Source organism: Moschus berezovskii, chromosome 9 (assembly GCF_049115385.1).
Source record: "Moschus berezovskii isolate FMDL1 chromosome 9, NW_MosBer_1.0, whole genome shotgun sequence".
NCBI lineage: Eukaryota > Metazoa > Chordata > Mammalia > Artiodactyla > Moschidae > Moschus > Moschus berezovskii.
The window spans coordinates 96,184,033-96,211,761 of record NC_142468.1 but is presented as its reverse complement, the minus strand read 5'-3'; the positions used below and the strand labels follow the sequence as shown (position 1 = coordinate 96,211,761).

Here is a 27,729-nt window from a genome sequence, read left to right as displayed (position 1 = left end):
GAAGGCAATGGGCATCCCTGAAGAGACAGCGGAATGAGGGCATGGGGAAGCAGTGAGGAAAGGGGGTGTGCCTGCTTCTGGCTGGGGAGGTACTGCACTTCCTGGCTGGGGCATGGGATGGGCAGTTGTACAGGGAAGAGCAGGAACAGATGTGGAGGAAAGGGGCCTTGTCCTGAGGATGCAACTCCCTGAGAACCTCAACATGTTGCATATTGTTAGGTCTTCCTTTGAAGTACCTACCACCTTGCTGAGCAAAGGATAAGCACTCGAAAATGAGTTGAAGGAGAAATGAGAACTTTATTAGCCCCTAGAACATTTTTCAGTGTTAAGGCAAAAAGTAAAATGCAGGGGTAAGGAAGGCCTGAAGCAGGACCTATAAAGGCCCCTAGGGCTCAATCAGGGCACAGCAGAGGCTTCTCTTCAGATCAAGGGTGTGCAGTAGGCAGGCAGGGAAGGCGGCTATGTTCCAACTGAGATAGACCAACCACTCAGTCCAAAGGGAAGCCGAATCGTGTGAGGCCAGCAGGGTTAGAACTTGCTAGCATAGAGGGTCATGACCCACTTGGGCACCCGGAGAAACCCAGGCAAGTAGGAGGCCAGCCAGCGCAGGCTGGAGACATGGGAGAGGGCGGAGCTCAAAGACAAATAATCCTGGACAGGGCGGCCTGTGGACCACAGGAAAAGGAGAAGGATTAGATCCTTGTTTCCCACTCCTCAGACACCCCCACGTGGCTGCAGAGACCGAGGTAGTGAGGGAGGAAGGGAGAGAAGGGGAGAATCAGTGAGCTGGAAACAGAAGGGAGAGAGGTTCAGGCTGGCTGCTGGGCCAGAGCTCTTACCATCAACATCCTGCAGGCCGTAGCGCCGTGCCAGGTCACAGGATGGCAGCACCTTCCCGCTCAGGCTCAGGATATTGGGATCTGTGGGCACACAGATAGCTGAGACAGCCTGTGAATGGCCCAGGGTGACAAGGCTTGGGCTCAGTGGGGGAGGGCATCACCAAGACAGACTTAAGAGCACATATTTGTTTCTTTCTGTTCCTAGGAAGGTTTCTGGGCCTCTGGCTCCTGGCCACCGTTCCCAGGGTCCAATTCCTGAGGCTCCCACACCTCACACTGGGCATCGGACCCTTTGGGTGTCCAGAAGCCATAGAAAAGAAGGGCGTATTCCTGGCCCAGGACCCAGAACCAGCGGCCACCACCCTGCAGACCCTCCATGCCCTTTCTTGTTACCAGCTCCCCCCAACCTCTTCACCTGTTGCCAACGCCACCACACATTTGCCACTCATTTCTGTGGTCTCCGCAGATGAGAAACGAAATTTGAACTGAAATACAGGGGCAGAGAGTGAAGGGTTAATTTCTAAGAGCACTGCCCAAGTCCCTTTCCTGCTTTCAGCTTTTGTTCCAGTAGAGGGAGGCCCTCATCACTGCACCTGCAGGACTCAGCATCTGGGGAGGTATGGGAATCACTCCTTCCCACATCCAGCGAGCCCTATACCCGGCTACTGGTACCCACCGCCTTTCTGCCTTTCCTAAGTGGAAGAATATGGGGACGCCAACTGCATCTGGGCCTTCTAGATTAGTTCAGAGTGGAGGTCAAGACTATGGGCTCTGGAGGTGGACAGTCTTTCCACTTACAGGATATGTGACTTTGAGCAAGTTTCTTACACTCCCTGATTGCAGTCTCCCAGTCTGTGAAACGGAGCTACCATGGCCCTTACGGAGTGAAGGACACAATGTGCATCAGTGCTCAGCCCTGCGCCTGCCACAGTGAGCCCCGGTATTTACTCTTTGTTGCTGTTACTGTCTTGTCATTGGGGAGGGAAAGACTGGTTCCTTGCATTCCCTGCCACCTCGCCCTCCCCTTGCCCACCTGCTTAATCAGGGGATCTGAAGCATTCTCCTCCTTCATCATGTGTTCCTTCAGCAGTTCTGTCTGCACCACCCCTGGCCACAGAGACACGTAGCTGACTCCATGGCACCGCAGCTCCTGAGCACAGTCCGCAGCCATCCTGTCGCACTGCAGAGGGACAGAGGCCAGGTGGGAGTCAAGGCAGCTGGTCGTGTCACCTCCCTCTCCTGCCTTCCCTGCTTCCGCTGAGGATGCCCCAAACCCCTGGCCTTCCCAGGAGCCCTGTCTTAGCTAGCCACCTTCCCCAGCGCACTGGCCGGCCAGCTGAGAGGAGCCCAGGCTAAGGAACTGTCTATGCAGGGGCAGAGGAAGAGAGAAGGGCCAGTCAGCCTCACCACCTGGACCACCGGGGACCATCTCTCCCGAGCTATGGGTACTGTGACTCTTCTCCACCCCAACCCTTGCACCAGTGTGTCCTCACCGCAGCTTTGCCCACGCCATAGGGGACGTTGAAGAAATACTGCAGCCCTCCAATGGAGGAGATGATCACGATGAGCCCCCGGCCGGCTGGTACCATCAGCCGAGCCCCATACACTGAACACAAGTAATGGCCTCTAGAAGGTGGGGCAGAGAAGAAATGAACCACATCAGGGCTGTCTCGAGAAGCCTCTTCTGCCCCTTAGTGGCTTCTGAGCCAGGTGGTGGTGGTGGTTTAGTCACTAAGTCGTTTCTGACTCTTGTGACCCCATGGACTGTAGCTAGCCAGGCTCCTCTGCCCATGGGATTCTCCAGGTGAGAATACTGGAGTGGGTTGCCATTTCCTTCTCCAACAAGGCCGCCAACCTGGTGAACCAAGGGCTTGAGGCCACATTCTAAGAAACCCATAGGTAAAATTAACCACTAAAAGAGAAGAAATGGCAATCTTTAGAAGACTGTAACGGAAGAAAAGTGCTCTGTCATGTCAGCAATGACAAAGCTAAAACAGCTTGGGGGGATAAAATATAATAAACACATAGGAACTACAGGAAAAACTATAAAGTTCTATTTATTTAACATAAAAGAATAAGTACAGGCCGGCTCTCTCCCTCTGAGATGGCCCACACTCTTACGTGTGGACTGTGTTTCTCTCTAAATAATCCACTTCTTACCTGCTGCTGCTGCTGCTGCTAAGTCACTTCAGTCGTGTCCGACTCTGTGTGACCCCATAGACGGAAGCCCACCAGGCTCCCCCGTCCCTGGGATTCTCCAGGCAAGAACACTGGAGTGGGTTGCCATTTCCGTCTCCAATGTGTGAAAGTGAAAAGTGAAAGTGAAGTCGCTCAGTCGTGTCTGACCCTTAGCGACCCCATGGACTGCAGCCTATCAGGCTCCTCCATCCATGGGATTTTCTAGGCAATAGTACTGGAGTGGCTTGCCACTGCCTTCTCCGACTTCTTACCTAAATATGTAAAAAAAGAACAAGTACAGACAGAATCTGTTTAGAAGAACCAACATGTAAAACTTGAGTTCTGCTTAAAGTAATCCACAGATTCAGTCAATTTGAGTTATATCTCAATAAGACTTCTGGAGAAATTGATAATAATCTAAAGGTCAATGAGAATAAATGTGTGAAAATAGCCAGGAAAATTCTGAAAAAGGAAGAATAATATCTTGTGGATGAGGGGGATATGCTGCCATAAAATGTACAATGACACAATAGTTAAAATAATGCAGAGGACTTCCCTGGTGGTCCACTGGCTAAGACTCTGAGCTTCCAATGTACAGGGTTCAATCCCTGGTCAGGGAACTAGACCCCACATAGATCCCACATGCCGCAACAAAGGTTGAAGATTATGCCTGCTACACCTAAGATCTGGCTCAGCCAAATAAGTAAATATTTTTTTAAAAAGAATTCAGGACTGGCATAATAATACCTAAATAAGTCAATGAAACAAAATACTCAATATTTAATCCAAGTGTAAAGAAGAATTCAGCAAAGTAGTAAGGGAACATTACAAACCAACAGGGAGAGATGGCTGTCGTTCAGTTGCTCAGTGGTGTCCAACCCTTGGAGACACAACTGAGAGACTGAACAACAAACATCTGGCCAACAAATAGTTTGGGCTTCCCAAGGGCGTAGTGGTACAGAACCCGCCTGCCAGTGCAGGAAGATCCTCTGGAGGAGGGTATGGCAACCCACTCCAGTGTTCTTGCCTGGAGAATCCCAAGGACCGAGGAGCCTGGCGGGCTACAGTCCACTTCAGAGTCGGACATGAATGAGGTGACTTAACGTGCATGCACTATCAGTTATTTAGTGGGTGGGATGGGTTCTCTACCTCATTTATTGCTTTAAAATGTATTCCCAAAATACTTGGGTATAAAAAACTGAGTCTAAAAGCAATAAAAGAAAGTATGACAATGTATAAATAAGCCTGAGGTAGTGACTGAAGTGACTTAGCAGCAGCAGCAGCAGCAGGGGAAGCTTGTCTCTGTACCACACCAAGATATAAATGACTTATTGACGTTGACATATGTATATACGTAGATATACAAATACACACATGTATATACATTTAAGTATGTTTAGAGAGCTGAGGAAAGCATGCAGGCAAGTAACGAGTAATAAATTGGGAAATATATTTGTAAAATACACATTAAAGGAATCTATTCTACAAAGGTCTCTTATAAATTGATGTGAAAAGAATAATTTAGTAACACAACTCATGAAAGAATAAAGAACCAACACAAATGTAAAAAACAAAAGCTCAACTTCACAAATAAAAGAGAAATGTGAATTAAAAAACACCTTCAGATATCTTTGGCTTATTAGAATGGCCAAATCGCCTGACCTCGTGGCCTGATATTGTCTATTATGACAGAGGACATGGGGAAACAGATATTCTCCTTCATCGTCCTGAGATTGTAAGTTGGTGGGGTCTTTTTAAAGGACAGTTTGATAATGTTTACTAAAATCCCTGACGTATGTATTTGTTAGCCTAATTTTTTCCCACTGTTGCAACAGATAGGGGGTTAAATAAATAAATTATGGTATCTCTTCCCAGCGGAATATTTAAATGAATGGTAGAATGTATACTAGGCTATAAACAGTAGCCACATCTCAGGCAAAAGAGGAACGGGTGTTGCTTATGGAATAAGATTATACTAATCTACTCAGTATATTTGGGGGCTTCCCTGGTGGCTCAGTGGTAAAGAATCTACCTGCCAACGCAGGAGATGTCAGTTCGATCCCTGGGTCAGGAAGATCCCCCGGAGAAGGAAACGGCAACCTACTCCAGTATTCTTGCCTGGGAAATCCCATGGAGAGAGGAGGCCGGCAGGCTATAGTCCATGTAGTTGCAAGAGTCAGACACGACTTAGTGACTAAACAACAGCAACAATATCTCCGGCAAAAGAGAAAGGGGCGGTGACTAGGGGAATATGATTATACTGGTCTACACAGTTTATCAAAAAAAAATAACACATACATACTTGATAACCAGAAAAACATTTCTTTTGCACAGGAGACAGGACTCTCCAAATGAAAACAAGTAGAGTGAGTTACGGTACCAGAAAGAAGGCCAGCCTCAGGCAATGCAGAGGAAAGGCACAGTGAGTATCTGTGTGAGAGGTTAGAGGAGGTGTTGGTGAGCTTCTGGCAGGGTCCCAGAGTAACCTTCGCTTTGGAGAATTCATCAGGGCTCAGGCGCCAGGGTCTGGGCCTGTGCTTTGCAGGCTCAAAACCCTGACCAGCAAGAGACGAGAGTGTGGAAGGCCCCCCTCTCTTCAGAGGGCTAAGGACATGGGTGTTGCCAATTTCCAGTTGTTGGGTTTTCTTGACTCTTGGTTGACCATGTCCCTCTCCTCACAACATTTATTCCACTTTGGAAATCACAAGTGGATTGTAGTCTTGCTTCCCTGGGATTGCCACTAGAAGCCGAGGGTTTCTTTAGGTGCTTTAGACGTAAGATTTGCATATAATCTCTGGGTGACTCCCACAGGTGGCTGATCACATCCACGCAGTATAGTTTCTGAGAGGGTACCCTCCTCCTAACAAAAACCACAGACCTGAAGGATGTGTGTCATGCTGGGTGAACTGCAAACGCTGTGTTTCACCTCATTCCTTTTCCGGATGCATGTGAAAGTCCTGCCCTCTCTACTCACACCTGGAACACTCTTGCCTGTGGGCCTGCAGTGAGGAGGGGAAGGCTAAGGTGGCTGGCGCTCAGTCCTCCTTGCTGACCTTCTGCTGATCTAAAATGAAACAATTCTTTCCTCTAGCCATGTTTGGACATACCAACTACAGGTGGCATGCTTCACCGAGGGCAAGAGGCTTCCTTATGGATCACACATTTGGACAAGCAGAGAGTGAGACAGGAGAGCGAGCAAGGGCACGTTCAGGTGAAAACTACTGACAGAAACAAGGCAGAAGTTGACATTCCTGGGTCCAGATTCACCTGGATGAAACTTCTTCAGAGGTCAGTGGACAAACAGGACAGACGGGAGAAGAGACAAGGAGATCAGAAGGAAAAGGAGAGGACACTTGTTAACGCTTGGCTGAGTGACTGAGGGGAGCCCAGGCCCTTAGGTGGGTGTCCGGGGAAACACCTACCTGAGTCCGACGTTGTTGATGTCATCCCAAATGGAGGCGGGGCTTTCCCAGAATGACTTCTCAGAGTTGTTCAGGATCGGCTGGAAGGCACAGGGGGAGTGATGAATAGTATGCTCTGGCAGCAAGAAGGGGCTGGATAATGGAAGGGACAACCAAGGGGATGAGGACTCAGAAGTCAGAGGGGGAGGTCCAAAGTGTGGAGCTGAGGTCAAAGTTCAAAAAGCACCTGGACCCCAGCATAGGCGTTGTTGACCAGCACATCCAGACGTCCTTGCTGTTCTCGATCCACCTGCTCAAACAGGTTTCGCACTTCACTCTCCTGGCTTGAATCACATACCACGGGCACACACCGGCCTCCCCGGGATTGCGCCTGGAGAGGGACAGAAGGGATATGAGCTCCGGTCGCACAACGTGAGACAGAACTCAGCTCCCGGTCAGCCCCAACGTGGGAGCTAAGGCAATCCTAGGACTCAGGCAGCAGCTGGGGCAACATGTTGGGCAATACTGCCCTCTGGTGTCTGTTTGAGGAGTTTCAGTAATGCTAGGTACTGTCCTAGAGCAAAGTGAAAGTCACACAGTCATGTCCAACTCTTTGTGACCCCATGGACTATCCATGGAATTCTCCAGGTCAGAATACTGGAGTAGGTAGCCTTTCCCTTCTCCAGGGGATCTTCCCAACCCAGGGATCGAACCCAGGTCTCCTGCATTGCAGACAGATTCTTTACCAGCTAAGCCACAAGGAGGATGGGGAATCCCAGGTTTAAAATCTACAGACATTTTCTGAGGTCTACTATGTTCAAGGTATTGTATTACTCTGCATGTGAAGGCTGAGGGACAAATAGGCTTGGAGGCTCTCTTGAGAAAGGAGTTTTTTTTCTTCATTCTTGGTCATTTCCATCTCTTGTGCCCTTAGCTCCCACCCTTCACCACTCATCTGGAATCTCAACTCAATCCCAGCCTTCTTACCCTCACTCCACCAACACTGCTGCCTGGTAAATGAAAAAACAAAGCTCTCAGACATGAACTATCTCTACTCCTATTCTGCCTCACCTTCTACAAATGTGTCCCCTCCTCTAACTTCAGAGAAAGAAGAATAATTTATTCAAGAACAATCTTCATACCTTGAAGATTCATGCTCTGGGTCCCACCCTCTGACCTTTCTGCCTAACTGCTCACTCACATTTCTAGTATATTCTGGACACACTTACTGCTTATCATGTTCATATTCATTACTTTCATCTCTTATCACTTCCTGTATTCACATTACATTGAAATGATCCATTTCTGCCCTAGACTTCAGAGCAGAAGTTACATCTTACTAAATTTAGTAACTCCAATGTTTCACCCAGTGTCTAGAAAATCAAAAGCACCCCCAAATTTTATTTAACTGAAATTCAGTAGAAAAATCAAATGAAAACATACAATACAATAAAATCTTAACAAGAAAAGAGAAAGAGCACAGGTCCACAACTCCTGAAATGCAATTCCAAAATCCCTAAAGCTCTCAAATAAAGATTTTTTCCATAAAATTCACTTAATGGCAAAATGTGCCCTGATCTGGAGTTACTTATGGGGTTTACTTATCCCACTTAGAATAAATGTTCATGTTTATTGAGGAATATTTTGGTTTCAGGTAAGGGATTAAGAGGAGGAGCTAATGGAAAGAGCTCCCTCAGGTAGTTTCTGCCCCCTGGGACTCCAGAGGAAGCACTCACCTCTTGAGCAGTTGCCTGCAGCGTGTCCAGGTGGCGGCCAGTGATGTAAACTGTGGCACCTGCTTGGCAGAGCTGCAAAGCGATACCCCGGCCAATACCCCTGGAGGCACCAGTCACCACACACACTTGGCCCTTCATGGGAGCTGGCATGACTCACAAGCAAAGAGGCTAAATCTGTGGAAGCAAGGACTTGCTCTGAGGGAAGCCTGCAGACTGCGTTATGTCAGAGGCGGGTGACCCTGATAGAGGTAGGAAGGGGAGCCAAGGTTGAGATCCTTTGATGGGGAGAGAAGTTTCTGAGAGGGATAACTAGCGCAGGCCCCGGACAAGGTTGGCTGTCCCTTTTGGGAGACCAAGGAGTGAACAAGGGGGCTGCATGGGGCTGTCCAGGCCGGCTAACTACTGGGCCGCTGAGTGGGGCTGTGGCGGGGCAGTCCCTCTCGGCACGTCTTGCAGAGTCCTGAGCTATGGAGTTCAGGCCCCTCGCCCAGAGGTGCGGCTACCGGGTGGAGGGTTGGTGCGAGGCCCAGGGACCCTGAGCCCGATGTGGAGGGAGCTCGAACTCCATACCTGCCACCTGTGCTGCCGCTGGAGTCCTCGCGCCGTCTGGCTCACAAAGTTCTCGAAGTCGAGGAGTTTTAATTCTGGCCGCAGGGGCGGGACAAGGAGTCAAGAGGACGACGGTCGAGTGGAAGTGCACGTTCTGGCTGGGTTTCCGCAGGAGACTCGGAGGACTGGGTCAAAGAGTACTCTGTGTGTCCGTGACACGCAGGAGCCTGGACAATGGGTGGAGGCCAGGACCCGCCAGCGGGGCGGGGCGATCCGGAGACTCAGCCACGCCTTCCCCAGAGAGGCCGTCGCGGGGCTATGACGTGTAACGCTGCGCCTTAGGCAGCCGGCGTGTCTACGCTCTGCCGGGCCCAGGCTCGCACCCGGCTGACCGAGGTTCCCCCAGCGGCTAAGGCAGCTTTTCCGGGCGGAGCGGCCCCGACGCACCCATGGGGCTGGGTCCGGGTTCCCCGCACAAACAGGGGCGCCGGCTCCCAGCTGGCGGAAAACGAGGGCGCGGGGCCAAGGGCCCGGGGCGCCCCCCACCAGGCCGTCAGCGACATCCCTGCCCGCCTCCGGATGGGCGCTCGGAGCCGGCCCCAGGTGCGCACCCTCACCTGAGCCCAGAAGCTCTGGGGTATTTCCGCCGGGCGCTGTCCGCGCTGAAAGAGGCCCCCGAGACGGGAGAAGAACGAGGTACGGAGCAACTTGGGGAGAGGCGTCAAGGGAGGAACTGGTTGGGCATAAAATTCAAGACAGGTAAAGACAATTTCATGGGTTCCCAGGGTGTGAGGACTTAGTTTCATCTCCCCTAAGGCATAACCTTATCCTCCTCTCATTCTCTTTAATGTATTTCTTGGTTTTTTTCAGGGCTGATGGTGCACAATGTTTTGAAAGAAGTGGAGGCTCAGGCCCTAGCCTTGGCCACAAACCGGACTGGCAGTGAGATGCTACAGGAACTGTTGGGGTTCAGCCCCCGGAAGCCGTTGTGTCGAGTATGGGCCGCTCTGCACTCCAGTTTGCGCTTTGTGGCCTGTCATCGATGTGGGGTCCACGTTTTGCAAAGCGCTTTGCTGCAGCTGCCTCGATTGTTAGGGAGTCCTGCAGAGGAGGAAGAGGAGGAGGAGGAGGATGGGAAGGATGGTCATGTGGAGACCCTGGAGGAGCTGGTCCTGGGACTAGCTGCTGAGGTCTGTGATGATTTTCTTTTCTATTGTGGAGACACACATGGGAGCTTCGTGGTCAGAACTTTGCTGCAGGTATTGGGAGGGACTCTTCTGGAGTCTGAGAGAGCCAGGCACCGTGGCTCCCAGTCACCTGGTAAGTATTACAAGAAAGGGGTGTGGACCTCCAGGGAAGGAGAGTTTAGGAAGTTCAGAAGGAGAGAGTAAGCAGAAGATTTCTTTATGTCCTTGAAGAATTAGCAGTGAAATTAGGACAGGGATATAGCAGGCCAAAGATTAGTGCGCATGAAGGCACAGAGGTGAGGATGCCTATGTGTGTTTAGGGGACAGCTGTTAGAAGAATGAGGGTAAGTGGAAGAGGTGATTCACTTGAGCATTGCCTCTCAAACTTTTTTTTTAACTACAGCTCACAGTAAGAAAACAATTTTCAAGCATCATTCAATATACATGTGTGTGTATGTACACATATTGGATTCAAGCCAAAGGTCAGAAAGCAAGACCCTTCTACATACTACCCGCTGATATTTTCTTTCCTTTTTTTTTTTTTCCCCTGTGCCATGTGTGGCTTGCAAGATCTTAGTTACCCAACCAGGGATCAAACCCTGCCCCTTGCAGTGGGAGTGCAGAGCCCTAACCACTGGACCACCATGGAATTCCCTCCTTTTCCGTTTTATTCTGTGTGTTACATTAAAAAGTGCTTGTTGAGACCCACTGGATTGATTTCATAATACACTCATAGGCAGCGGACCTACATTTTGAAAAACGTTGGGAAATAGGATAATGAGTTTAGGTGAGGCCTGATTTTGGAACACCTTAAATTCCTGACTGAGGAGTTTGGACTGTCTCCTATGGACCATGCGGGAGCTGGTTGAAGTTTCTTAGAAAAATTAAAAGGGAAATGTAGTCTCAGTTCAGTCATGGAGATGAGATGAAACATTGAGTTGTACCATATGCGTTCTGCATCTCCAGGCCAAATCCTTGTTCAGCTGTGCAATTCTTCTCCCTTCAGGATGGCAGTCTGTGGTCTCACCACTGTATATGTTCTTGATTTTCCTTCAGAAGCACAAAGGGCCCCATCTCGGGAATGTAAGCCAACTGATTTTGAGGTCCCTGAAACCTTCTTGAATTGCCTTCAGAACCTGAGCTCCTGCTTTCTAAAGGACATTGCTGGTAAGGAGGGAAATAGAGGAAGATCTCGGATCTTGTTTTTTGGAGAGGATTATCATCAAACAAGGCTGTTATTTCCATTGGTCTTATTCCTCTCTTTTTCAAATCTTGCCTGGTTTGATTGGTTGTAAAAGCTCTATTGGCTGGTTGTAAAGACTCTGATGCTAGGAAAGGTTGTGGGCGGGAGGAGAAGGGGACGACAGAGAATGAGATGGCTGGATGGCATCACCAACTCTGTGGACATGAGTTTGAGTGAACTCCGGGAGTTGGTGATGGACAGGGAGGCCTGGCGTGCTGTGATTCATGGGGTCGCGGAGAGTCGGACACGACTGAGCGACTGAACTGAACTGAAAGTCTCTATTTAGACCATTTGTGTCCATAGTCTCTTGTACCTTGTTGCCTGAGGTTTGAGGTTGTGTAGGTTTTGAACTGTGGTGCTGAAGAAGACTCTTGAGAGTCCCTTGGACTGCAAGGAGATCCAGCTAGTCCATTCTAAAGGAGATCAATCCTGGGTGTTCATTGGAAGGACTGATGCTAAAGCTGAAACTCCAGTACTTTGGCCACCTCATGCGAAGAGTTGACTCACTGGAAAAGACTCCGATGCTGGGAGGGATTGCGGGCAGGAGGAGAAGGGGACGACAGAGGATGAGATGGCTGGATGGCATCACCGACTCGATGGACATGAGTTTGAGTGAACTCTGGGAGTTGGTGATAGACAGGGAGGCCTGGCTTGCTGTGATTCATGGGGTCGCAAAGAGTCGGACACGACTGAGCAACTGAACTGAACTGAGGTTGTCTGGACTTTGGGAAAGCCACTTTTATTATTTCTGCCCTCCCCCACAGTGTTTATCACTGATAAGATATCCAGCTTCTGCCTTCAAGTGGCCTTACAGATCTTACACCGCAAGCTGCCCCAGTTTTGTGCCCACCTCTGCAATGCTGTGATTGGCTATCTGAGTAGCCGGAATTCCTCAGCAGATGGCAGGTATGAACAGGGCCTCAGGATTGATCAAGGTGGTAGGCTGTGTGAAATGAATGACATGATGTAGGTATTTTGTTTGTTTTCGTTTTCTGTATGTGTGTGTTTATTTTGTTTTTTTGTCTAGTTTTATTGAGATATAATTGACACACAGCACTATATAATTTTAAAGTATACAGCACGATTTGACTGGTTTACCTTATGAAACAGTAACCACAGTAAGTTTAGTGAACATCCATCATCTCATATACAAAATTTAAAGAAATAAGAAAAAAAATTTTTTTTCTAGTGACGTTAATTTTTAGGATTTAATTTCTTAACAACTTTCATATATAACATATAGTAGTGTTGTTATATTTAGTATGTTATGCATTACATCCTTAGTATATATTTACCTTATAAATGGAATTTTGTAACTTTTGATTGTCTCCAGCCAATTCCTCCTCCCCCCAGACCCCCTGTCTCTGATAACTACAAATCTTATCTCTCTTCCTTGTTTGTTTGTTCTTGAAGTGTAATTGATCTACAACATTATGTTAGTTCCTGTAACACCGTGTAGTGATTTGCTATTTCAGTACGCTTAAAAATGATCACCATGATAAGTCCAGTGATGTGAGTATTTTGAATGAAGACTACCTGATCACCTTCTCCTTGTCCTCAGCCCCCTATTACTGTTTCTGCGAGATCAGACAAGCTCCAGGCTCCTGGAGCAGGTGCTGCTAGTGTCAGAGCCCCCAAGGCTCCAGAGCTTCTTTGAAGATCACCTCCAAGGACAGCTCCAGGCCTTGGCTGCACATTCTATTGCCAACTTCCCTTTGCAGCGTTTCCTGGATGCTGTCGCCACCCCTGAGCTGGTGAGTTGGGAACTTGGCCGAGTCTGTTTCTGTTAGTTTTTGTTCACTGGGCTGTGCTTTATTGTGTGCATGCCTCTATATTTCCAACTGTGCGCTGGCTGTTCCCCTTTAGAAGTCACTCCTGGAGGCTTCCCAGAGCTTAGGGTGAAGGTGCCTTCTTCCCAGAAAGGGTTTGCTTTAGCTTTTCTCAGGGACCAATGCCAGTAGGAGATTGGCTTAATGCAAGTTCTCAGCCCGAGCTCCCGTGACTTTCTCAGTCTCTGGGTGCTTGGCTGCAAATCCACGCGAGCAGCAGAACTGCTTTAGTAGTTTCTCTTTCTCTTTGCTGTTTAGTGCCAAGGCATGCTTTGCTTTGCTGGGATCCCCTGGGCTGAGCGCTAGGATGGAAGGGCAGGTTTAATTCTAGCCCTCCCTTATCCTTCCCCTCCCCACGTGAGGCCTCACCTCTAAGACTCCTTTTGTTCTGGACCTTCCTTATCCATCCAAACCAAAGTCTTGCTATTGCCAGTGCTTTTAGGTTTTACCTAGCATTTTTAGTTGCTTTTGGCAGGAAGAATTCATCGAATAACTTAGCCCATCATTACCAGAATGCCAAATTCTTTATCCCATGTCTTCCCTCAGCTGTCCCCTGTGTTTGAGGAGCTGAGCCCCGCCCTGGAAGCTGTGCTGGCCCAGGGTCACCCAGGGGTAGTGATTGCCCTGGTTGGCGCCTGCCGCAGAGTTGGGACCCACCAAGCCCAGGTCCTGCAGCTGTTGTTGGAGGTGAGTGGGGATTACCCCCAACCCATTTGTACCCTGAGTTCAAATTCTACCTGCTAGGATTTAGCTAATCTTCAGTTGTATTTCTGGACCCATGGGATCTGATGCCCAGCGAGTTCACAGATATGGGAGAAATGACACCAGAGCCATCTCTTGGCCCTGGATGAAGAGTGTCTGCCAGGGCAAAGAAAGAAGTTTTAAGGAAAAAATATTTATTCAGCCCCTTTTATATATATGGAGGCTGTGAATACAGCAAGGAAGATGAGATCCTCCCCGCATGCAGCTTATATTCTTGTGGAGTCAGGCACCTGTCCTGGACACCTTCCCCTGGCTGGAAAGCTGAGGTGTTGGACGAGGCAGTTCTCCGTGTCATCACGTTCTGTCTTCCCTTCTAGGCATTCCACTGTGCAGAGCCCTCTTCCCGGCAAGTGGCCTGTGTGCCCCTCTTTGCCGCCTTGATGGCGTATGAGGTGTACTATGGGCTGGCAGAGGAGGAGGGGGCAGTGCCCATGGAGCACCAGGTGGGTGAGGCAGGGGAGAGGCCGGGCCTGTGACTGATTGGGAACCAGGCCTCCCAGAGCCTAGGAAGCCCCTCACCACCGAGGGGAGGGCGCTGAGGTCTCCTGGCTTCATCCAAGTGGGGGTGGCAGTTTGGTGGCTGCCTCCTAGTCCCCTGTCTTTGTCCTTTCAGGTAGAAAGGGCCACCGCCAGGGACCTGGGGGAAGTGACGGTTCTCGGGTCTCTCCTGCTCCAGCATTTGCTGCACTTCTCCAGTCCTTGTCTCATACTTCGAGGTCTCAGTGCCTTGACAGGACCACAGCTTCTGGCTCTGGCCCAAAGCCCTGCTGGTTCCCATGTGCTTGATGCCGTCCTTACCAGCCCCTCCGTGACTCGCAAGCAGCGCCGCCGGGTGCTGAAGACCCTAAAGGTCAGATTTTTGGCTTCTGTTTTGATCCTCTGCCATCCCTCCATTTGGAGAGTGTGTGCCTTCCCTGGGACTGGCCTTCAGTCACAGAGAGGATGCGTAGTTCCTAGACTGCTTCAACTTGGCCTCTTAACTTCACCTCCCCACCCCCCCACCACCCCCACCCTTTTATGGACTGCCCTACCTTACTTATCTTGATGCAGGGACATTATGTGACTCTGGCCTGTAGTCGCCATGGCAGCCGTGTGCTAGATGCCATCTGGAGCGGAGCAGCCTTGGGAGCCCGGAAGGAAATTGCTGCTGAGCTGGGTGAGCACCTCTCTTTGACCTTTCCAAACATTCCCTTTCTTTATTCTGAAAAGCTGGATGGCTGGGAGTGGACCTAAATTCAGCAGAGACTTCAGTTCAAAAGGGTGGTTTTGGCTGTGGGTTCTGAGCAGTCTGCTCTCCCCTGCCCCTCCATGTAGTCTGCCCCTCTGTGTAGCCCTCCGCTTCCATTTCTATTATTTGGACAGTGAGGTGTTAACTCTATCCTGAGACAGACCCAGGGTTCCAGAAAAATGGAGGGACCTTCTCCCCAAGTAGAGTTTCTTCAAGCCTAGGGGGATGACTGCATGGTTATACTGAACATGAATGGTTCCCTTTGCAGGGGAGCGGAACCAGGAGCTGATAAGAGACCCTTTTGGCCACCATGTGGCTCGAAACGTGGCCCTGACTACCTTCCTGAAGCGACGAGAGGCTTGGGAACAGGAGCAGGGGGCGGTGGCCAAGCGGAGGCGGGCCTTGAACTCCATACTTGAAGACTGAGGGCTTCGGATCTGGGACTGGGTGTTGATCGGGGTGGGGAGAGGAAGTATCTATCCTGCCCTGTTCTAGTGTAAATTGGAGTCAAATGTCTTACTGGTAAACATTTTAATATTTTTATTGGAAACAGTTTTGTTATGTTGCAGGGGGAAGGGTACAGAGAAATAGAGATCTCAAGGTGAGGCTAGAGAGGGCTCTGTTCAGGGCACCGAGGAGCCTTGGGACAGCAAGGGAATGGTAATAACTTCTTGATGTAGCGGCAGTCAGGGTGGGATCCAGACCCTAGGGACAGGCTGTGACCTTTCAGGGTAAGTGGGAGGCTGGAACAATGCAGGAAAGGATGGTGTTCTTCAGGAACGGGTGTAGGCTAGGAGTGGAAGGATCATGCTGACGGGCCTGTTGTTACCACATCAGAGGACAGTGAGATCAACTGAGTTAGCCGGTCTGCACTGTGCAGGCCCCCACGCTCGATGCTGTCACAGCCCTTTACAGTCTGTCTCTTGGAATGAGGCTAGGGGCAGAAGCTCAGATCCCCTTCTCAGTAGGGTTTAAGGCGACCCTGCCGCTGCCACCGCTCAGTCCCTTCTACTGCACGACGAAGGGTGGAGGAAATCCCCAGCAGCAGATGGCCCAGGCCTTGCAGCAGTGAGGAGGCCCATCGGAGGAGTTCCCTGAAGGGCGGAGACAAGAGGAAGTCAGAGGTGGGGGAAGCCTAGGAGGCAGCCACAGGCCGGAGGCTGGGGGTTTTCCACAAGGGAGAGCCAACAGGGTGGGGGAGCCCATGAGAAGGAATTGTTGGGGCTGCAACTGTAGGGATGGAAAAGTGTGACGTGTGGCCTCTGACCTGAGTATTTTCTTTGGGCCGAGTCCTTGAATATCACAGCTCATGGAGTAGAGCCCGTAGAATGTGGCTTTGATGTTCAGGCTACCGAAGAGATCTCGAGGGCTCTGCTTGTATACGTCGAAGGTGATGCGGGCGATGTCCTTGCTGTGCTTGGGCTTCTCCCGGCCCAGGCCATATGACAGCACCCCACTCTGCAGGGCACCCCCTCATCAGTGTACTGAAGCTTCACCACTAAACCCTATCCGCCCTGGGACAGACACTGACCCCCCACCCCCACCCCGTGCCTGGACTGTTTGTCCTCTACGAGGAGTCTGACAACTCCTCACCTCTCTCATTGCCTCTGCCCCCAAAATCAGGGTTAGGTGAGACAAGAGGCTTGGGAGAGACAGAAGGGGTCAGTGGTCTCCCGCAGCCCTGTCCGGGCCTCTCACCCTGCAGGGGCTCCAGCTCTGGCCCAACTCCAGCACCATCAGGCGTGTGTCGTCCTCCAGCAGCTGGAAGAAGTCCTCGCTCTCCACCGTGGTACCGTCTTCCTCCAGCACCAGTGTGAGCGCCCCACTCAGCACCAGGGTCTGCAGAGCCTGCCCAGCAGCAAGAAGCAGGAGGGGCGCAGCAGAGCTTATCCTGTGCCCTGTCCCAGCCCAGCTGCCCGGCACCCAGTGGTCGGCCCTGGGTGCTGGCTGATAACCCCAACTCTCCTCCCCAGTTCTCTGGCATCCCTTCAAAAGGCTCCAGCTCACGGTGTTCTTTAGTTGTTGGGAAACCCTCATTAGGGCCTGATGTTTTCCTCTTTGTCCTATTTTGCTCCTACCATGTCACCGTCATCTCTCCCAGCTTCCCTCCAAGCCACACCTGCCGGTTTGGAATTGAAAAGCTAGCCAAGTTCTCTGGGGTAAAGGTATTATGCTGACAAGGCCTGCCATGATGGGGTCTCATCTCCAATGCCCCACCTCACTCCCCCCAGCCCTCAAAGAGTTCTCCAGAAAACCATTGTTTTCAGTAATGGGGACTTTTCACCTTTTTGAGTCTTCACGAGGGTCAAGTATCTGTGTAGCACTTTCATACCTTACCTTCTACACCTTTCCACAGCCCAAGGAGATAGCTGTATCGTTTCCTTTTTACAAATGAAGAAACTGAAGTTTTGATGGGCTGAATACCTACCCAAGGTTTGACAGTAGGAAGTGGCAGAATCAGGATTTGAATTTGATCTGTCAGACATTGCTGTTCCATATATTGAGTTCTGAAATGTATTGCTCCAACCCTATCCACTTCTTCCCCACCCCCAAAGACAAGCTTACTCCTTAGAAAAAAAAGGAGTCGCCTCAAATGCAGTAGAAGCCATCGGGCTGACCTCCCTGCTTTCAGCCCTCAGAGGGCGGGGCAGCCATGTAATACCCACAGCTCTTTCTGCGCATCATTCCAAGCTCTCCCTCTTGACTAGCCCCTTGGCTGCCCCCGCTCTTGGAACCCAGGGACTTGACTCACTCGCCTTGTCCAGCAGTTCCTGACGGGTGGCGGCTGTCAGGCCTTTCCGGATGGTCCGCTTGTGATCACAGACTCGGAAAGGTCGCTGGGGTGGTGGAGCCGAGGTCCAGACCTTTCGGCCCAAATCGGAGCTCATACTGGATACTGACCTGGTAGGTGGGAAGGAAGGGCAAGGAGTGAGAGGTCTGCTGAGTGCACTGGGGGTGACAGGCGAGGGTGGGGTAGCTGCAGCGTTAGGGGAGTTGGGAGAGAGGATCTAGGTGTGCAGATTAGAGTAGCCCAGGGAGAGGAAGACTGCTGAGCGGGGCTGGAGGAAGTGGGGGGCTGGAGGGGCAGAGGGGAGAGTGGGGGACTGGGTGTGGCTCAGAATCCAGACAAGCCCACCGTGAAAAGTGGTGGCAGGGAGGGGGAGGGGTACAAATTGGAGAGTCTGGGAAACAAGAGGCTGAATGGAGTGTTGTGGCTCTGCCCATATACCCAGAGCTGGGGAGTGGAGTGGAGGGTTAGGAGTCACCTGAGCAGGCCGCTGGGGTCCAGGTTAGAGAGGTACTCCATGGTGGAGGGTGGGACCCAGAGAGGGGCCTCTCCCTGGAGTCCTAGGCTGGGTGCTTCTCCGCTGGGTTGGAGCTGAAGTGGTGGTGTTTTCTGTTACGGAGCTGGGATCTCAGCCCCAGTGAGTAGGGGGATGAGTCAAGCCTGGACTCTGGCCCCCTCTGCCTGGCCAGTACGCAGGGCAAAGTCCAAGGTGGGGGCGGGGACGGGGCCTCAATGGGGCGGTGGTGGAAGGACTGTGTCCCCGAGATGCCAGGCAAAAGCCATGGAGGTTTTGTGTGTCTCTGGTGGCAGTGTGTGATGTGAGAGTAAACAGGGACTATGTAATTGGAATGTAATCTCTGGTGTTTTTCTTTATATGGAGGGAATTTCTCGCTGCCAATCTGTGCAAAGCTGCGTTGTGTGATTTGCTCTGTATGTGCTGCCACCTACTGAAAAAAACATTTACTGCAGTTTTAGGAAAAGGGAGGCTGTGCTGAGGACCCGCATGGCTTGGAGAAAACAGGATTGGAGGCAGTGTGTGCCCATGGGGTGTGATCCATGGATCCAGGATCATCAGGATCCTGTCTGGGACCCTGGCCTTCCTCTTTCCCTCCTGTGGTCCAGGGGAGGGGCTGGCTTAACATTTCTCTGACTTCCTTCTCTAGAACCGCCTGCTTCAGTCACAGTGGAGTAGTCACTCACTTTTCCCTCCCACTGGCCACTTAATTAGCATGAAGGAGTCATGGATGGGGGCTTCCCAGGTGGTGCTAATGGTAAAGAACCCGCCTGCCAATGCAGGTGACAGATGCGGGTTCAGTCCCTGGGTCAGGAAGATCCCCTGGAGGAGGGCATGGCAACCCACTCCAGTATTCTTGTCTGGAGAATCCCATGGACAGAGGAGCCTGGTGGACTACAGTCCATGGGGTCGCAGAGTCAGACACGACTGAGCAACAGCACACGCAGCCATGGTTGGGGGCAGAGAAAATGCCTCCTTTAATGGACTCTAGGTTTCCCATGTCCATCTCTCACTTCAGCTGTGGTTGTTGTAACAGCTGCGTGGAAGCTCAGACTCTCACCGTCAGTGAACACATCACACAACCACAGTCCAGGAGCCTGTCTGAAGCTGTACAGGACAGGCTGCAAGTGTGCGTGAGGGCATTAAAGCCTCTAGGACAACCCTCAAACAATGGGGAAGGTGAGCTGGACATAAACATCTGCCTTCTGTCTTTCGGGAGGGTATTCTATGTGCTCAGAGGTTCCTGGAGCCCACTGAAGGAACTCAACAATGCACTCTACTGGTTCCCCTCTTCCCCTTCCCTTGCTCTAACTCTGGCTTCCAGAGCTGACCGCCTAAAGACAGGATTACCTGTATCCACACCCTTGACTCAAGCTCCGCTGGGAGGGAAACCAAACTGAGACAATACTGGTGTCCTGGCTCCCAAGGAGCCCCTTTCTGGCTGTTGACAGGCAGAAGCCTTTTTCCTTCTTCCCTCAATCAATCTGCCAAATTTCATTTCTAAGTTTTGCCTGACCTCTCCACCCCGAGAAGGCTTCCTTTCAGTATGTCCCTACACTGCAGCCTCTCCTTTTGCCTCACCTTGTATCCTGGTGCAGCCCAGCAGTGTGGCCTCTTCATGGGTGCGTGTCACAACTCTTCACGCAGCCTATAAGCCCGTCACACCTCCATGCATCTCCCACTCCCCCGGGGACTTTAGCCCCATGCTTTACACTGAAAGCTGTCATTGACAGCCCTCTGAGAGCCGTGAGGCTGGAGTGACTGGGGCAGGGCCCAAGGCAGGAGGTGAGAGGGGGTAGGTAGGAAGCTGAGGAAAAGTGGGGCTTAGCAGTGTCAGGAGTCCAAAAACAGGCAAAGATACAGGAATGAGTAGTTGGGTTGCCTTCTCTGCTGAGAGCTGGCAAGGAACACCTGACAGTGTAAGAGCTGCAGGGTGGGAGGGCTGAGAACTGGGGGGGTGGGTGTTACAGGGGGGAAATGAGTGCAGGGGCAGGACCCAGGGGCAGGATCCGGCAGTGTCCCTACTCACCCACACGCCCAGGGAACCTTATCTGCACCCCCTCAGCCTATCCTGTTTCCTGGGGAGGCGGGCTCTCACATGCCTGGACGAGTTAGTGATGGGAAGCAGCAGGGTGAGGGAGGGCTCCTGGAAAGGCCCAAGAGGAGCCCCACCTTGTCCCTCCCTGTTTCTGCCTCACCCTCTGCCAACCTGACAGGCACAGGGCAGACTTAGGCAACTTGCCCACTGCCGCTTTGCCTTTGGGCTTCCCCAGGCCCCTGGAGAGCCCCCAACCCTGCTCCCACCCAGCTGGGTAAGTAGACCTGCCCACTAGACCTTACTCCCCTCCAGTCACTTTTCCCTGCGGTATATACATATAGGGAATGGGGCTGGACGAAGAAGGGGAGGCCAGGTGAGAAGGGTGGAGGCAGGGACAGCCTGGGAGTCAGGACTGGGGAGGTGGCCTGACAGAAAGCAGCGGATGTGGGTTCCAAGAAGTAGTGTTTGAGTTGGGGCTGGGGTCCTGGGGGGAAGAGACGGAGGCCCCCAGACAGAACAGAGGCCGGCTGCAGAAGAGTGAGGGACGCTCAGTCCCTTCTCACTGGCATCAGGGGGAACGTGCGCTTCTGCGCCACCTGAATGCGCCCCACGGCCCTTTCCAGCCTCCCGGAAGGACAGAAGAATGTCGGTCTGCTACCGTCCGCCGGGGAACGAGACGCTGCTGAGCTGGAAGACCTCGCGGGCCACGGGTACGGCCTTCCTGCTGCTGGCGGCGCTGCTGGGGCTGCCGGGCAACGGCTTCGTGGTGTGGAGCCTGGCCGGCTGGCGGTCCGCGCGAGGGCGCCCCCTGGCGGCCACGCTCGTGCTGCACCTGGCGCTGGCCGACGGCGCGGTGCTGCTGCTCACGCCGCTCTTCGTGGCCTTCCTGACCCGGCAGGCCTGGCCGCTGGGCCAGGCGGGCTGCAAGGCCGTGTACTACGTGTGCGCGCTCAGCATGTACGCCAGCGTGCTGCTCACCGGCCTGCTCAGCCTGCAGCGCTGCCTCGCCGTCACGCGCCCCTTCCTGGCGCCCCGGCTACGCAGCCCGGCCCTGGCCCGCCGCCTGCTGCTGGCCGTCTGGCTGGCCGCCCTGGTGCTCGCCACCCCGGCGGCCGTCTACCGCCACCTCGGGGCGGACCGTGTGTGCCAGCTGTGCCACCCGTCGGCCGCCCACGCCGCCGCCCACCTGAGCCTGGAGACCCTGACCGCCTTCGTGCTGCCCTTCGGGCTGGTGCTCGGCTGCTACGGCGTGACGCTGGCGCGGCTGCGGGGCGTCCGCTGGGGCGCCGGGCGGCGCGTGACGCGGGTGGGCCGGCTGGTGGGCGCCATCGTGCTGGCCTTCGGCCTGCTCTGGGCCCCCTACCACGCCGTCAACGTGCTGCAGGCGCTCGCCGCGCTGGCTCCGCCGGAAGGGGCCTTCGCCAGGCTGGGCGGGGCGGGCCAGGCGGCGCGAGCCGGGACCACTGCTCTGGCCTTCTTCAGCTCCAGCGTCAACCCGATGCTTTACCTCTTCACCGCCGGGGATCTCCTGCCGCGGGCGGGTCCCCGCTTCCTCATGCGGCTCTTTGAGGGCTCCGGAGAGGCCCGAGGGGGCGGCCGCTCTAGGGAGGGGACCTTGGAGCTCCGAGCTACCCCTCGGCTCAAAGTGGTGGGGCGGGGCGGCGGCAATGGAGACCCTGGGGGCGGGGCGCAGAAGGATGGTCAGGGTTGGGACCCTTGACGTCAAACCTTACCACCAGGCCTGCTTGTCCCTGTTCCCTTCCAGCGCCCTCTTGGGACTCAGGGAACCACTCTGGTTGGTTTGGGGATCCTTCTCCCGCCAGCGCTGAGATCTCTGGGCAGAATTATTATATATCTGGGGCAGGCCCAGGTTCCTCCCAGGACTGGGAGTGGTGATGGCCCGTATTAAAGAATATCATGTAGCTGCAGGCTGGCATGTGCCTGGGTGCCAGAGCTGCTTACTTGTTGCCAATAGGTATTGTGAAAGACACTGTGAAATTGTGTGAAATACATTACAGGATGGCTTAAGAGTGCTCCCTCCAGTGGTTCATCCTACTTGAGCAAGAAACTACCCCATGTCCCCTAGCTCACTGCTGGGTCAGGCCAAGGCTGGGCAATGCAAGCCCTCGATGGCATCTTAACCGGTCCTCCCCAGCCCAAATGGCCTGGTTCCCCCAAGCCAACCCATAGAACCGCTCTGGAAATAAATGGAGAAAGAGGAAAGAAAGGTGTGAGTGCTTGGCAGAAGGATGGTGATAAGATCTATTCTCTGGGTCTGTTAGAGCTAAGTGGGTGGGAAACTGGCTCTGGGAGGGGAAAGTCAGTCTGTAGGGTTTGAAAGGAAAGTTTTCTTGTCTGTCTTGTGGTTGGAACAGCGGGGGAGGGACCTTGGAAGTCAAAGACTTACCTTCTCTGAATGTAACTCTCCCTGAGAAGGTCACCTGACTCAAACAAGGAGCTCAGGAGCAGACACTTATTCACCCAGGAGGCTTCTGAGGGTTGGAGTTGAGGGGTATGAGGAACGGTGTGGATATCTGGAAGACAAAAAGAATTTTCCAGGGAGACGCCTCTTCTTTCTCTCTTTCTCCTCTCGGCCAAGTCTTGGCTTCTCCCAGGACTGCTAGCTCTTCCTCACCTCCCCCAACACTTCTCGGTTCCCATCTCTTGGAATCTCTCTAGGTCTCAAAATTGTTCTGGAGCCTGACACTTTGAAGTTTGGGAATGTAGGATGGAGTCCTTTTTAGGGGATGTCCATGTGCACACACGTGTGGTCACTAGGGTAACCAGCTCACCCCCATTTGCCTAGGACTTTCTCAGTTTTAGCACTGCAAGTCTCTTGTCCCAGCCCCCTGTCTCTAACAAACTTGGATGCTTGATTACCTGGGTGGTCACATGGACCATCACCCTAGGTTCTGCTTTTGTGACTGCTCACACCACCCAGGCAGAAGTCAGGTTAGAGGAAATCCAGTCCTCAGGGTCAGGCCAGGGCCACCAAAATGGGTTGGACAGAGCTCTGGACTTGGGGGGGCAGGAAGTGTGGTTAGACCATCTAGTCTGGGACAGAGGGAGAAAGACCATAGAGATGGAGGTGGGGAGCAGCTTGCAAGAGGAGGCAAAGACAACCTAGGTCCTGTCAGAAGGGGTGTCCGGCTGACCCCAGAGCTCTGAGGCAGAAGCTTCTATCCCCAAACACTGACTTCATGGCTTTCTTCCTGTCCTCGCGCACCAGAGCAGAGGCTTCCTAAATTCTGTTACACATTCCCCATCCCACACGCCGTCTGTGGTCAGAAAGCTCTTCCTCAACTCTGCCTCCAGTTCTTGCTGCGGTTTCAGCCCATTTCTTTTCATCATATCCTCTAGCTGATAGCTACTGGGTCAACTCTGCTCTGGCTCTTCTCTTTTTTTATTTCTTAAGAAAATTTAATTTACTTATTTGTTGCTGTGCTGGGGCTTCGTAGCTGCACACGGGCTTTCTCAAGTCGTGGTGAGTGGGGGCTACTCTCTAATTGTGGTGAGTGAGTTTCTCACGGAGGGGGCTTCTCTCATCGTGGCTCAAAGTCTCTAGAGCTCAGGTTCAGGAATTGTGGCACACGGGCTTAGTTGCCCCTTGGCATGTGGAATCTTCCTGGAGCAGGGATTGAATCCATGTCCCCTGCATTGGCAGGCAGATTCTTAACCACAGGGAAGTCCTGCTCTGGCTTTTCTCAAAGCAGGAAAGCTGAGGCCACTACAAAGGTTAAGGGACCTCACTGACCACCATTACACTCTTACCCATTACCACCATTACGCATATTTCCCAAGAAGTGGTGGAGTTAGAAGGGAAGCAGGAAGGCTCATGATTGGATTGAAGATTAGACTTCTTGGTTCTTAGCTTCTGCAGGAGAGTCAAGAAGAGGAGACTGTCCTCCTTCCAGGGAGGGGGAAGAGCGATCCTTTTGGGGGCTGTTTCGCTTTCCACATTCCTAGTTTCCCCCCTCTCTCATCTGCTTCTTGTGCTCATCTCTGCTTTCCCTCTGTGTCTAAGGTGGGACAGAAGTCAGCTGTGGGAAGGTAGGAAAGAGGTGGTGCTGACTTACTTGCCCAACGCCCACATCTTAAGTCCAAATTCATGTGGCAGCATGGCCACATTGGCAAGCACAAGGCAAGTGGTTCAGGAAGGGGAAGAAATTGTCATTCTCTGAGATACTAGAGAGACCATTTAGCTTCTATGAAAGAAAAGGGAGATGGACCTACAATGGAACTAGTTCTTTTAATTGAGGGGAGGGATGGAGGGTGCTGGAAGGGGCTCCTCTCCACCAAATCCCAGTCATGGCTTGAAACCAAGCCGAAGACAGAGTGCTGTCCTCTTTAAGTCATGACGTCACCTGACCCAAACGCATAACTGAGCCCCAGCCCTAGCCCACATTTCCTATTAATCTGAAAATCTACATCGTTCACAGAAGATATAAAGATACTCAACATTCTGACCTCTCAGTCTGAGTCCACCTCCCCTCTCTGACTTCCTCCCCTTCTCCTGCCTGACACAACTCATTCTTCTGTCTAGATTCTTCAGTCTAGACCTGCTTCTGAGGCCACACTTGGGCCTACCCGCCCCCTCACTCCTCTTTCCTCTCTCACTACCCCTGCCGGGGCTCTTCTGGCCCCACCCCTGAGGAGTCCTCCTCCCCACCCGGCTCTTCTGGAACACAAAGACTATTCCACCCCACCTAGCAAAGGGGGTGGGGAGGAGTTTCCACCCCACCCTCGGCAAGATGCATCTCCCCTCCCCTGCTCTGTGGCACTTCCTCTCTAGCTGACTTAACTGATAGCACCCAGACCCCAGGCCAGGCCCCTGGCACCAGCACAGATCTGGGGATAGGCTACGCCATTCTGCCCTCACCCTGGGATTGGCACCAGCTTCCAACCAGTGCCCGGCAAAGCCTTAAGTAAGTACCCTGGGAGTAGGGGAGGTGGGGGGAGGGAGCACAACTGTAAGAGAAGGTCCAAAGGACTTCCCAAGGAAGCTGAGCAGTGGTGAAGGAGCTTGAGAGGGCTTGGCCTTGTCTCCTGTCCACGAACTCTTCCCCATCCTTGTTATTCTTGGCGGACCCTGGGCACCTCTGGGGCGGGTGGGTAGGTGATTGGAAGAGGGCAGTGGCACTTGAGTGGGCTGAGGGTCTGGCAGGGATGGGGTGGTGGTAGGGGAAAGGAGCTAGCCTTTTGAGAGGTGCAGCATTGTTAAGAAGAGCCTCCACTTTGGTTCTGGGTTTTAGGGTCCCCCTGAACTGAAGGGATGGAGGCTGACAGGTCTGGAAATACTGCTTCTGTTGCTGCTGTATATTTTGCAATTGGGTCTCTGGGCAGGAAGGGGCTCTGTGGCTGTTAGGAAATTTATCTTTCTACTCAGCCAGATCCCCTTAAGACAGGTCAGTGGGTGATGATGAGGGTAGTATACCCCGGTGAGCAGCGTCTGATGGTGCTGATCTTGGAGACGGATGAGAGTACCCAGACTTAGTGTGTCCAGAGTGTCAGGACACCCTTCCTTCATGTGCGTGTCGCCCTCACTCTCCAGGTCCTTGCTATAGCCATGAACACTACAGCGCCTGCAGCACCCTCCTCATCAGATGGCAGTTTCATCCCTCTGCTGGTCATCACCGTACTATCAGTGGCACTGGCTGTAGGGCTTCCTGGCAACAGCTTTGTGGTGTGGAGCATCCTGGCAAAGCTGCAGAAGCGCTCGGTCACTGCCCTGATGGTGCTACACTTGGCCCTGGCCGACTTGGCCGTGCTGCTCACTGCCCCCTTCTTCCTCCACTTTATGGCCCGAGGCACCTGGACGTTTGGACTGTCCGGCTGCCGCGTGACCCACTATGTCTGTGGAGTCAGCATGTATGCCAGCGTCCTACTCATCACGGCCATGAGTCTGGACCGCTCGCTGGCGGTGGCCCTCCCCTTTGTGTCCCAGAAGCTGCGCACCAAGGCAGTCGCCTGGCGGGTGCTGGCCGGCATCTGGGTGGTGTCTGTTCTGCTGGCCACTCCCGTCCTCTTGTACCGCACGGTGCACTTGGAATCGGACAATAGGAGCCTGACCTGCTTCCCGAAGTACCCCAGCGAAAGACATCGGGCCTTCCATCTGTTCTTCGAGGTGATCACCGGCTTCCTGCTGCCCTTCCTCGTCGTGGTGGCCTGCTACTGCGACATCGGGCGCAGGTTGCGGGCCCGGCGCTTCCGCCGCAGCCGCCGCACCGGCCGCCTGGTGGCGCTCATCATCCTGGCCTTCGCCGCCTTCTGGCTGCCCTACCACGTGGTGAACCTGGCCGAGGGGTTCCGCGCGGCAGCGGGCAAGGCCCTGGTTTCCGGACCGGTGGGTCAGCGGCTGCTCCGAGCCCGCCGCGTGCTCATCACGCTGGCTTTCCTGAGCAGCAGCGTGAACCCCCTGCTGTACGCGTGCGCCGGGGGCAGCCTGTTGCGCTCTGCCGGCGTGGGCTTCGTCGCCAAGCTGTTGGAGGGCACCGGCTCTGAGGCGTCCAGCAGCCGTCGCGGGGGCACCCTGGCTCAGACGGTGAGGGGCACCCCCGCCTCTCCCGAGCCTGACCCCGCCGAAAGCCTCACTGCCTCCACCAACCCTCTCGAGTGAAGCGAGCTCAATTAGGCCTGCTGGGTGTCTGCACTGCAAGGACCGTAGCTTTCCTCCTGGGGGAATGCCCTCCCCGCTGGCCTGACCCAATTTTTGACCATCCCCCTCCTTCCCCCAGGAAGAGAACGCTGGTGGGAGAGTGGAGCGGAAGGCGGGGAGGGGCACAACTCAGGGCTGAATGGGAACCGGGTCCCCACAGGCAGCTTTACAATTAAAACTGAAGTCTGAAACTGGGTCAACCCTGGTGTGTGTGATGTGTTCATGATGGGGGACTGGGGTGCTCCTGGATGCTCCTTCTCAATAGCAGAGTGGCACATCCTTCAGTTTCCCGTGCTTTTCAGTTTGGGGACACAGAGACAGAGACATCAGACCTTCCCACCCCGATTCTGAGGAAGGTGATCTGCAGATCATACTTGTAACAACACAGGTCTGCAGACCTCTGAAGGAGCTGGCCAAGGAAGACCACCCGGGTGTGCCCATCACTCCAGACTCCCTGACTCAGCACAGGAAGAACATTTAGACCTGCTAGGAGGTGTCTGGGGGCTGGGGTGGGGATCTTTGTTAGTGGGACTCCAACCTCCTGCCAGCACTCTCTGTCCTCTCAATAGGAGAGGTCTTAGGGGATTGCCTCTTTTCTCTCTCTCCCGAGGCAGTCTCACCAGTGAACCAAGTCATCAGATCTTATTCTTTAGAACTCTGCACATCAGCATCCTGCCAGCCCCTAAAATGCTGTGGCACAGAGCTGAAGGCCCTCTGTGATGTGGTCACCCTTAGGAAATGAAGATTTGCAGAAGTGAGAGGGTTGTGTCATTCTTTCTTGG

The 27,729-nt window shown here is 53.0% G+C and overlaps 5 protein-coding genes and 1 long non-coding RNA gene across 11 annotated transcripts; 4 read left to right on the top strand and 2 right to left on the bottom strand.

Annotated features, from left to right (window-relative positions):
- Positions 1-273: 273 nt before the first annotated feature.
- Positions 274-8,973, bottom strand: DHRS1 (dehydrogenase/reductase 1). The gene is made up of 9 exons (XM_055435579.2): positions 8,725-8,973; positions 8,155-8,328; positions 6,666-6,809; positions 6,440-6,519; positions 2,333-2,465; positions 1,873-2,019; positions 1,255-1,324; positions 840-920; positions 274-665 (listed from the first exon to the last, which is right to left on the bottom strand). Exons 2-9 carry the CDS (start codon positions 8,302-8,304, stop codon positions 529-531), a joined length of 942 nt encoding a protein of 313 aa, XP_055291554.1. The 5' UTR covers positions 8,305-8,328; positions 8,725-8,973; the 3' UTR covers positions 274-528.
- Positions 2,258-6,247, top strand: LOC148776625 (uncharacterized). The gene is made up of 3 exons (XR_016038290.1): positions 2,258-2,284; positions 5,352-5,439; positions 6,109-6,247. It is a non-coding gene; the product is annotated as an uncharacterized LOC148776625 (long non-coding RNA).
- Positions 8,974-9,026: 53 nt separating the features above from the next.
- Positions 9,027-15,504, top strand: NOP9 (NOP9 nucleolar protein). Its single transcript, XM_055435572.2, has 10 exons — positions 9,027-9,399; positions 9,574-10,023; positions 10,947-11,057; positions 11,898-12,039; positions 12,695-12,887; positions 13,509-13,649; positions 14,042-14,167; positions 14,338-14,574; positions 14,775-14,880; positions 15,221-15,504. The coding sequence occupies exons 1-10, from the start codon at positions 9,153-9,155 to the stop codon at positions 15,376-15,378; spliced, it is 1,911 nt and encodes a 636-aa protein (XP_055291547.2). The 5' UTR covers positions 9,027-9,152; the 3' UTR covers positions 15,379-15,504.
- Positions 15,505-15,525: 21 nt separating this feature from the next.
- CIDEB (cell death inducing DFFA like effector b) lies at positions 15,526-22,124 on the bottom strand. 5 transcript variants are annotated; one of them, XM_055435582.1, is made up of 5 exons: positions 22,026-22,124; positions 17,709-17,853; positions 16,651-16,800; positions 16,220-16,410; positions 15,526-16,046 (listed from the first exon to the last, which is right to left on the bottom strand). In XM_055435582.1, exons 2-5 carry the CDS (start codon positions 17,838-17,840, stop codon positions 15,914-15,916), a joined length of 606 nt encoding a protein of 201 aa, XP_055291557.1. In that variant the 5' UTR covers positions 17,841-17,853; positions 22,026-22,124; the 3' UTR covers positions 15,526-15,913. The 5 variants fall into 5 exon arrangements, with proteins under 5 accessions (XP_055291557.1, XP_088696100.1, XP_088696099.1 ...); XM_088839974.1 differs by lacking the exon at positions 22,026-22,124 and adding an exon at positions 21,479-21,546 and having other exon boundaries at positions 15,914-16,046; XM_088839973.1 differs by lacking the exon at positions 22,026-22,124 and adding an exon at positions 20,856-21,055 and having other exon boundaries at positions 15,914-16,046.
- On the top strand, positions 17,369-24,884 carry LTB4R2 (leukotriene B4 receptor 2). 2 transcript variants are annotated; one of them, XM_055435576.2, is made up of 2 exons: positions 17,369-17,856; positions 20,916-22,463. In XM_055435576.2, exon 2 carries the CDS (start codon positions 20,936-20,938, stop codon positions 22,010-22,012), a length of 1,077 nt encoding a protein of 358 aa, XP_055291551.1. In that variant the 5' UTR covers positions 17,369-17,856; positions 20,916-20,935; the 3' UTR covers positions 22,013-22,463. The 2 variants fall into 2 exon arrangements, with proteins under 2 accessions (XP_055291551.1, XP_055291550.1); XM_055435575.2 differs by lacking the exon at positions 17,369-17,856 and adding an exon at positions 20,307-20,566 and having other exon boundaries at positions 20,916-24,884.
- A 180-nt stretch (positions 24,885-25,064) lies between these two features.
- On the top strand, positions 25,065-27,142 carry LTB4R (leukotriene B4 receptor). The gene is made up of 2 exons (XM_055435577.2): positions 25,065-25,217; positions 25,844-27,142. Exon 2 carries the CDS (start codon positions 25,859-25,861, stop codon positions 26,906-26,908), a length of 1,050 nt encoding a protein of 349 aa, XP_055291552.2. The 5' UTR covers positions 25,065-25,217; positions 25,844-25,858; the 3' UTR covers positions 26,909-27,142.
- Positions 27,143-27,729: the final 587 nt, after the last annotated feature.

Bases quoted from the DNA above. Each gene is read 5' to 3' on its own strand.
- LTB4R (XM_055435577.2), top strand. From the start codon at position 25,859: ATGAACACTACAGCGCCTGCAGCACCCTCCTCATCAGATGGCAGTTTC.
- CIDEB (XM_055435580.2), bottom strand. From the start codon at position 16,989: ATGAGGGTTTCCCAACAACTAAAGAACACCGTGAGCTGGAGCCTTTTG. The intron at 16,411-16,650 runs GTGAGAGGCCCG...GGTGCCCTGCAG, and splicing joins AGAGCTGGAGCCCCTGCAGG to AGTGGGGTGCTGTCATATGG. The intron at 16,047-16,219 runs GTCAGAGGCCAC...TCCGCCCTTCAG, and splicing joins GGCCCAAAGAAAATACTCAG to GGAACTCCTCCGATGGGCCT.
- LTB4R2 (XM_055435575.2), top strand. From the start codon at position 20,936: ATGTCGGTCTGCTACCGTCCGCCGGGGAACGAGACGCTGCTGAGCTGG.
- DHRS1 (XM_055435579.2), bottom strand. From the start codon at position 8,304: ATGCCAGCTCCCATGAAGGGCCAAGTGTGTGTGGTGACTGGTGCCTCC. The intron at 6,810-8,154 runs GTGAGTGCTTCC...GTCCCTCTCCAG, and splicing joins TGCAGGCAACTGCTCAAGAG to GCGCAATCCCGGGGAGGCCG. The intron at 2,020-2,332 runs GTGAGGACACAC...GTCCCTCTGCAG, and splicing joins ATGGCGTGGGCAAAGCTGCG to TGCGACAGGATGGCTGCGGA.
- NOP9 (XM_055435572.2), top strand. From the start codon at position 9,153: ATGGGGCTGGGTCCGGGTTCCCCGCACAAACAGGGGCGCCGGCTCCCA. The intron at 11,058-11,897 runs GTAAGGAGGGAA...CCTCCCCCACAG, and splicing joins CTTTCTAAAGGACATTGCTG to TGTTTATCACTGATAAGATA. The intron at 13,650-14,041 runs GTGAGTGGGGAT...CTTCCCTTCTAG, and splicing joins TCCTGCAGCTGTTGTTGGAG to GCATTCCACTGTGCAGAGCC.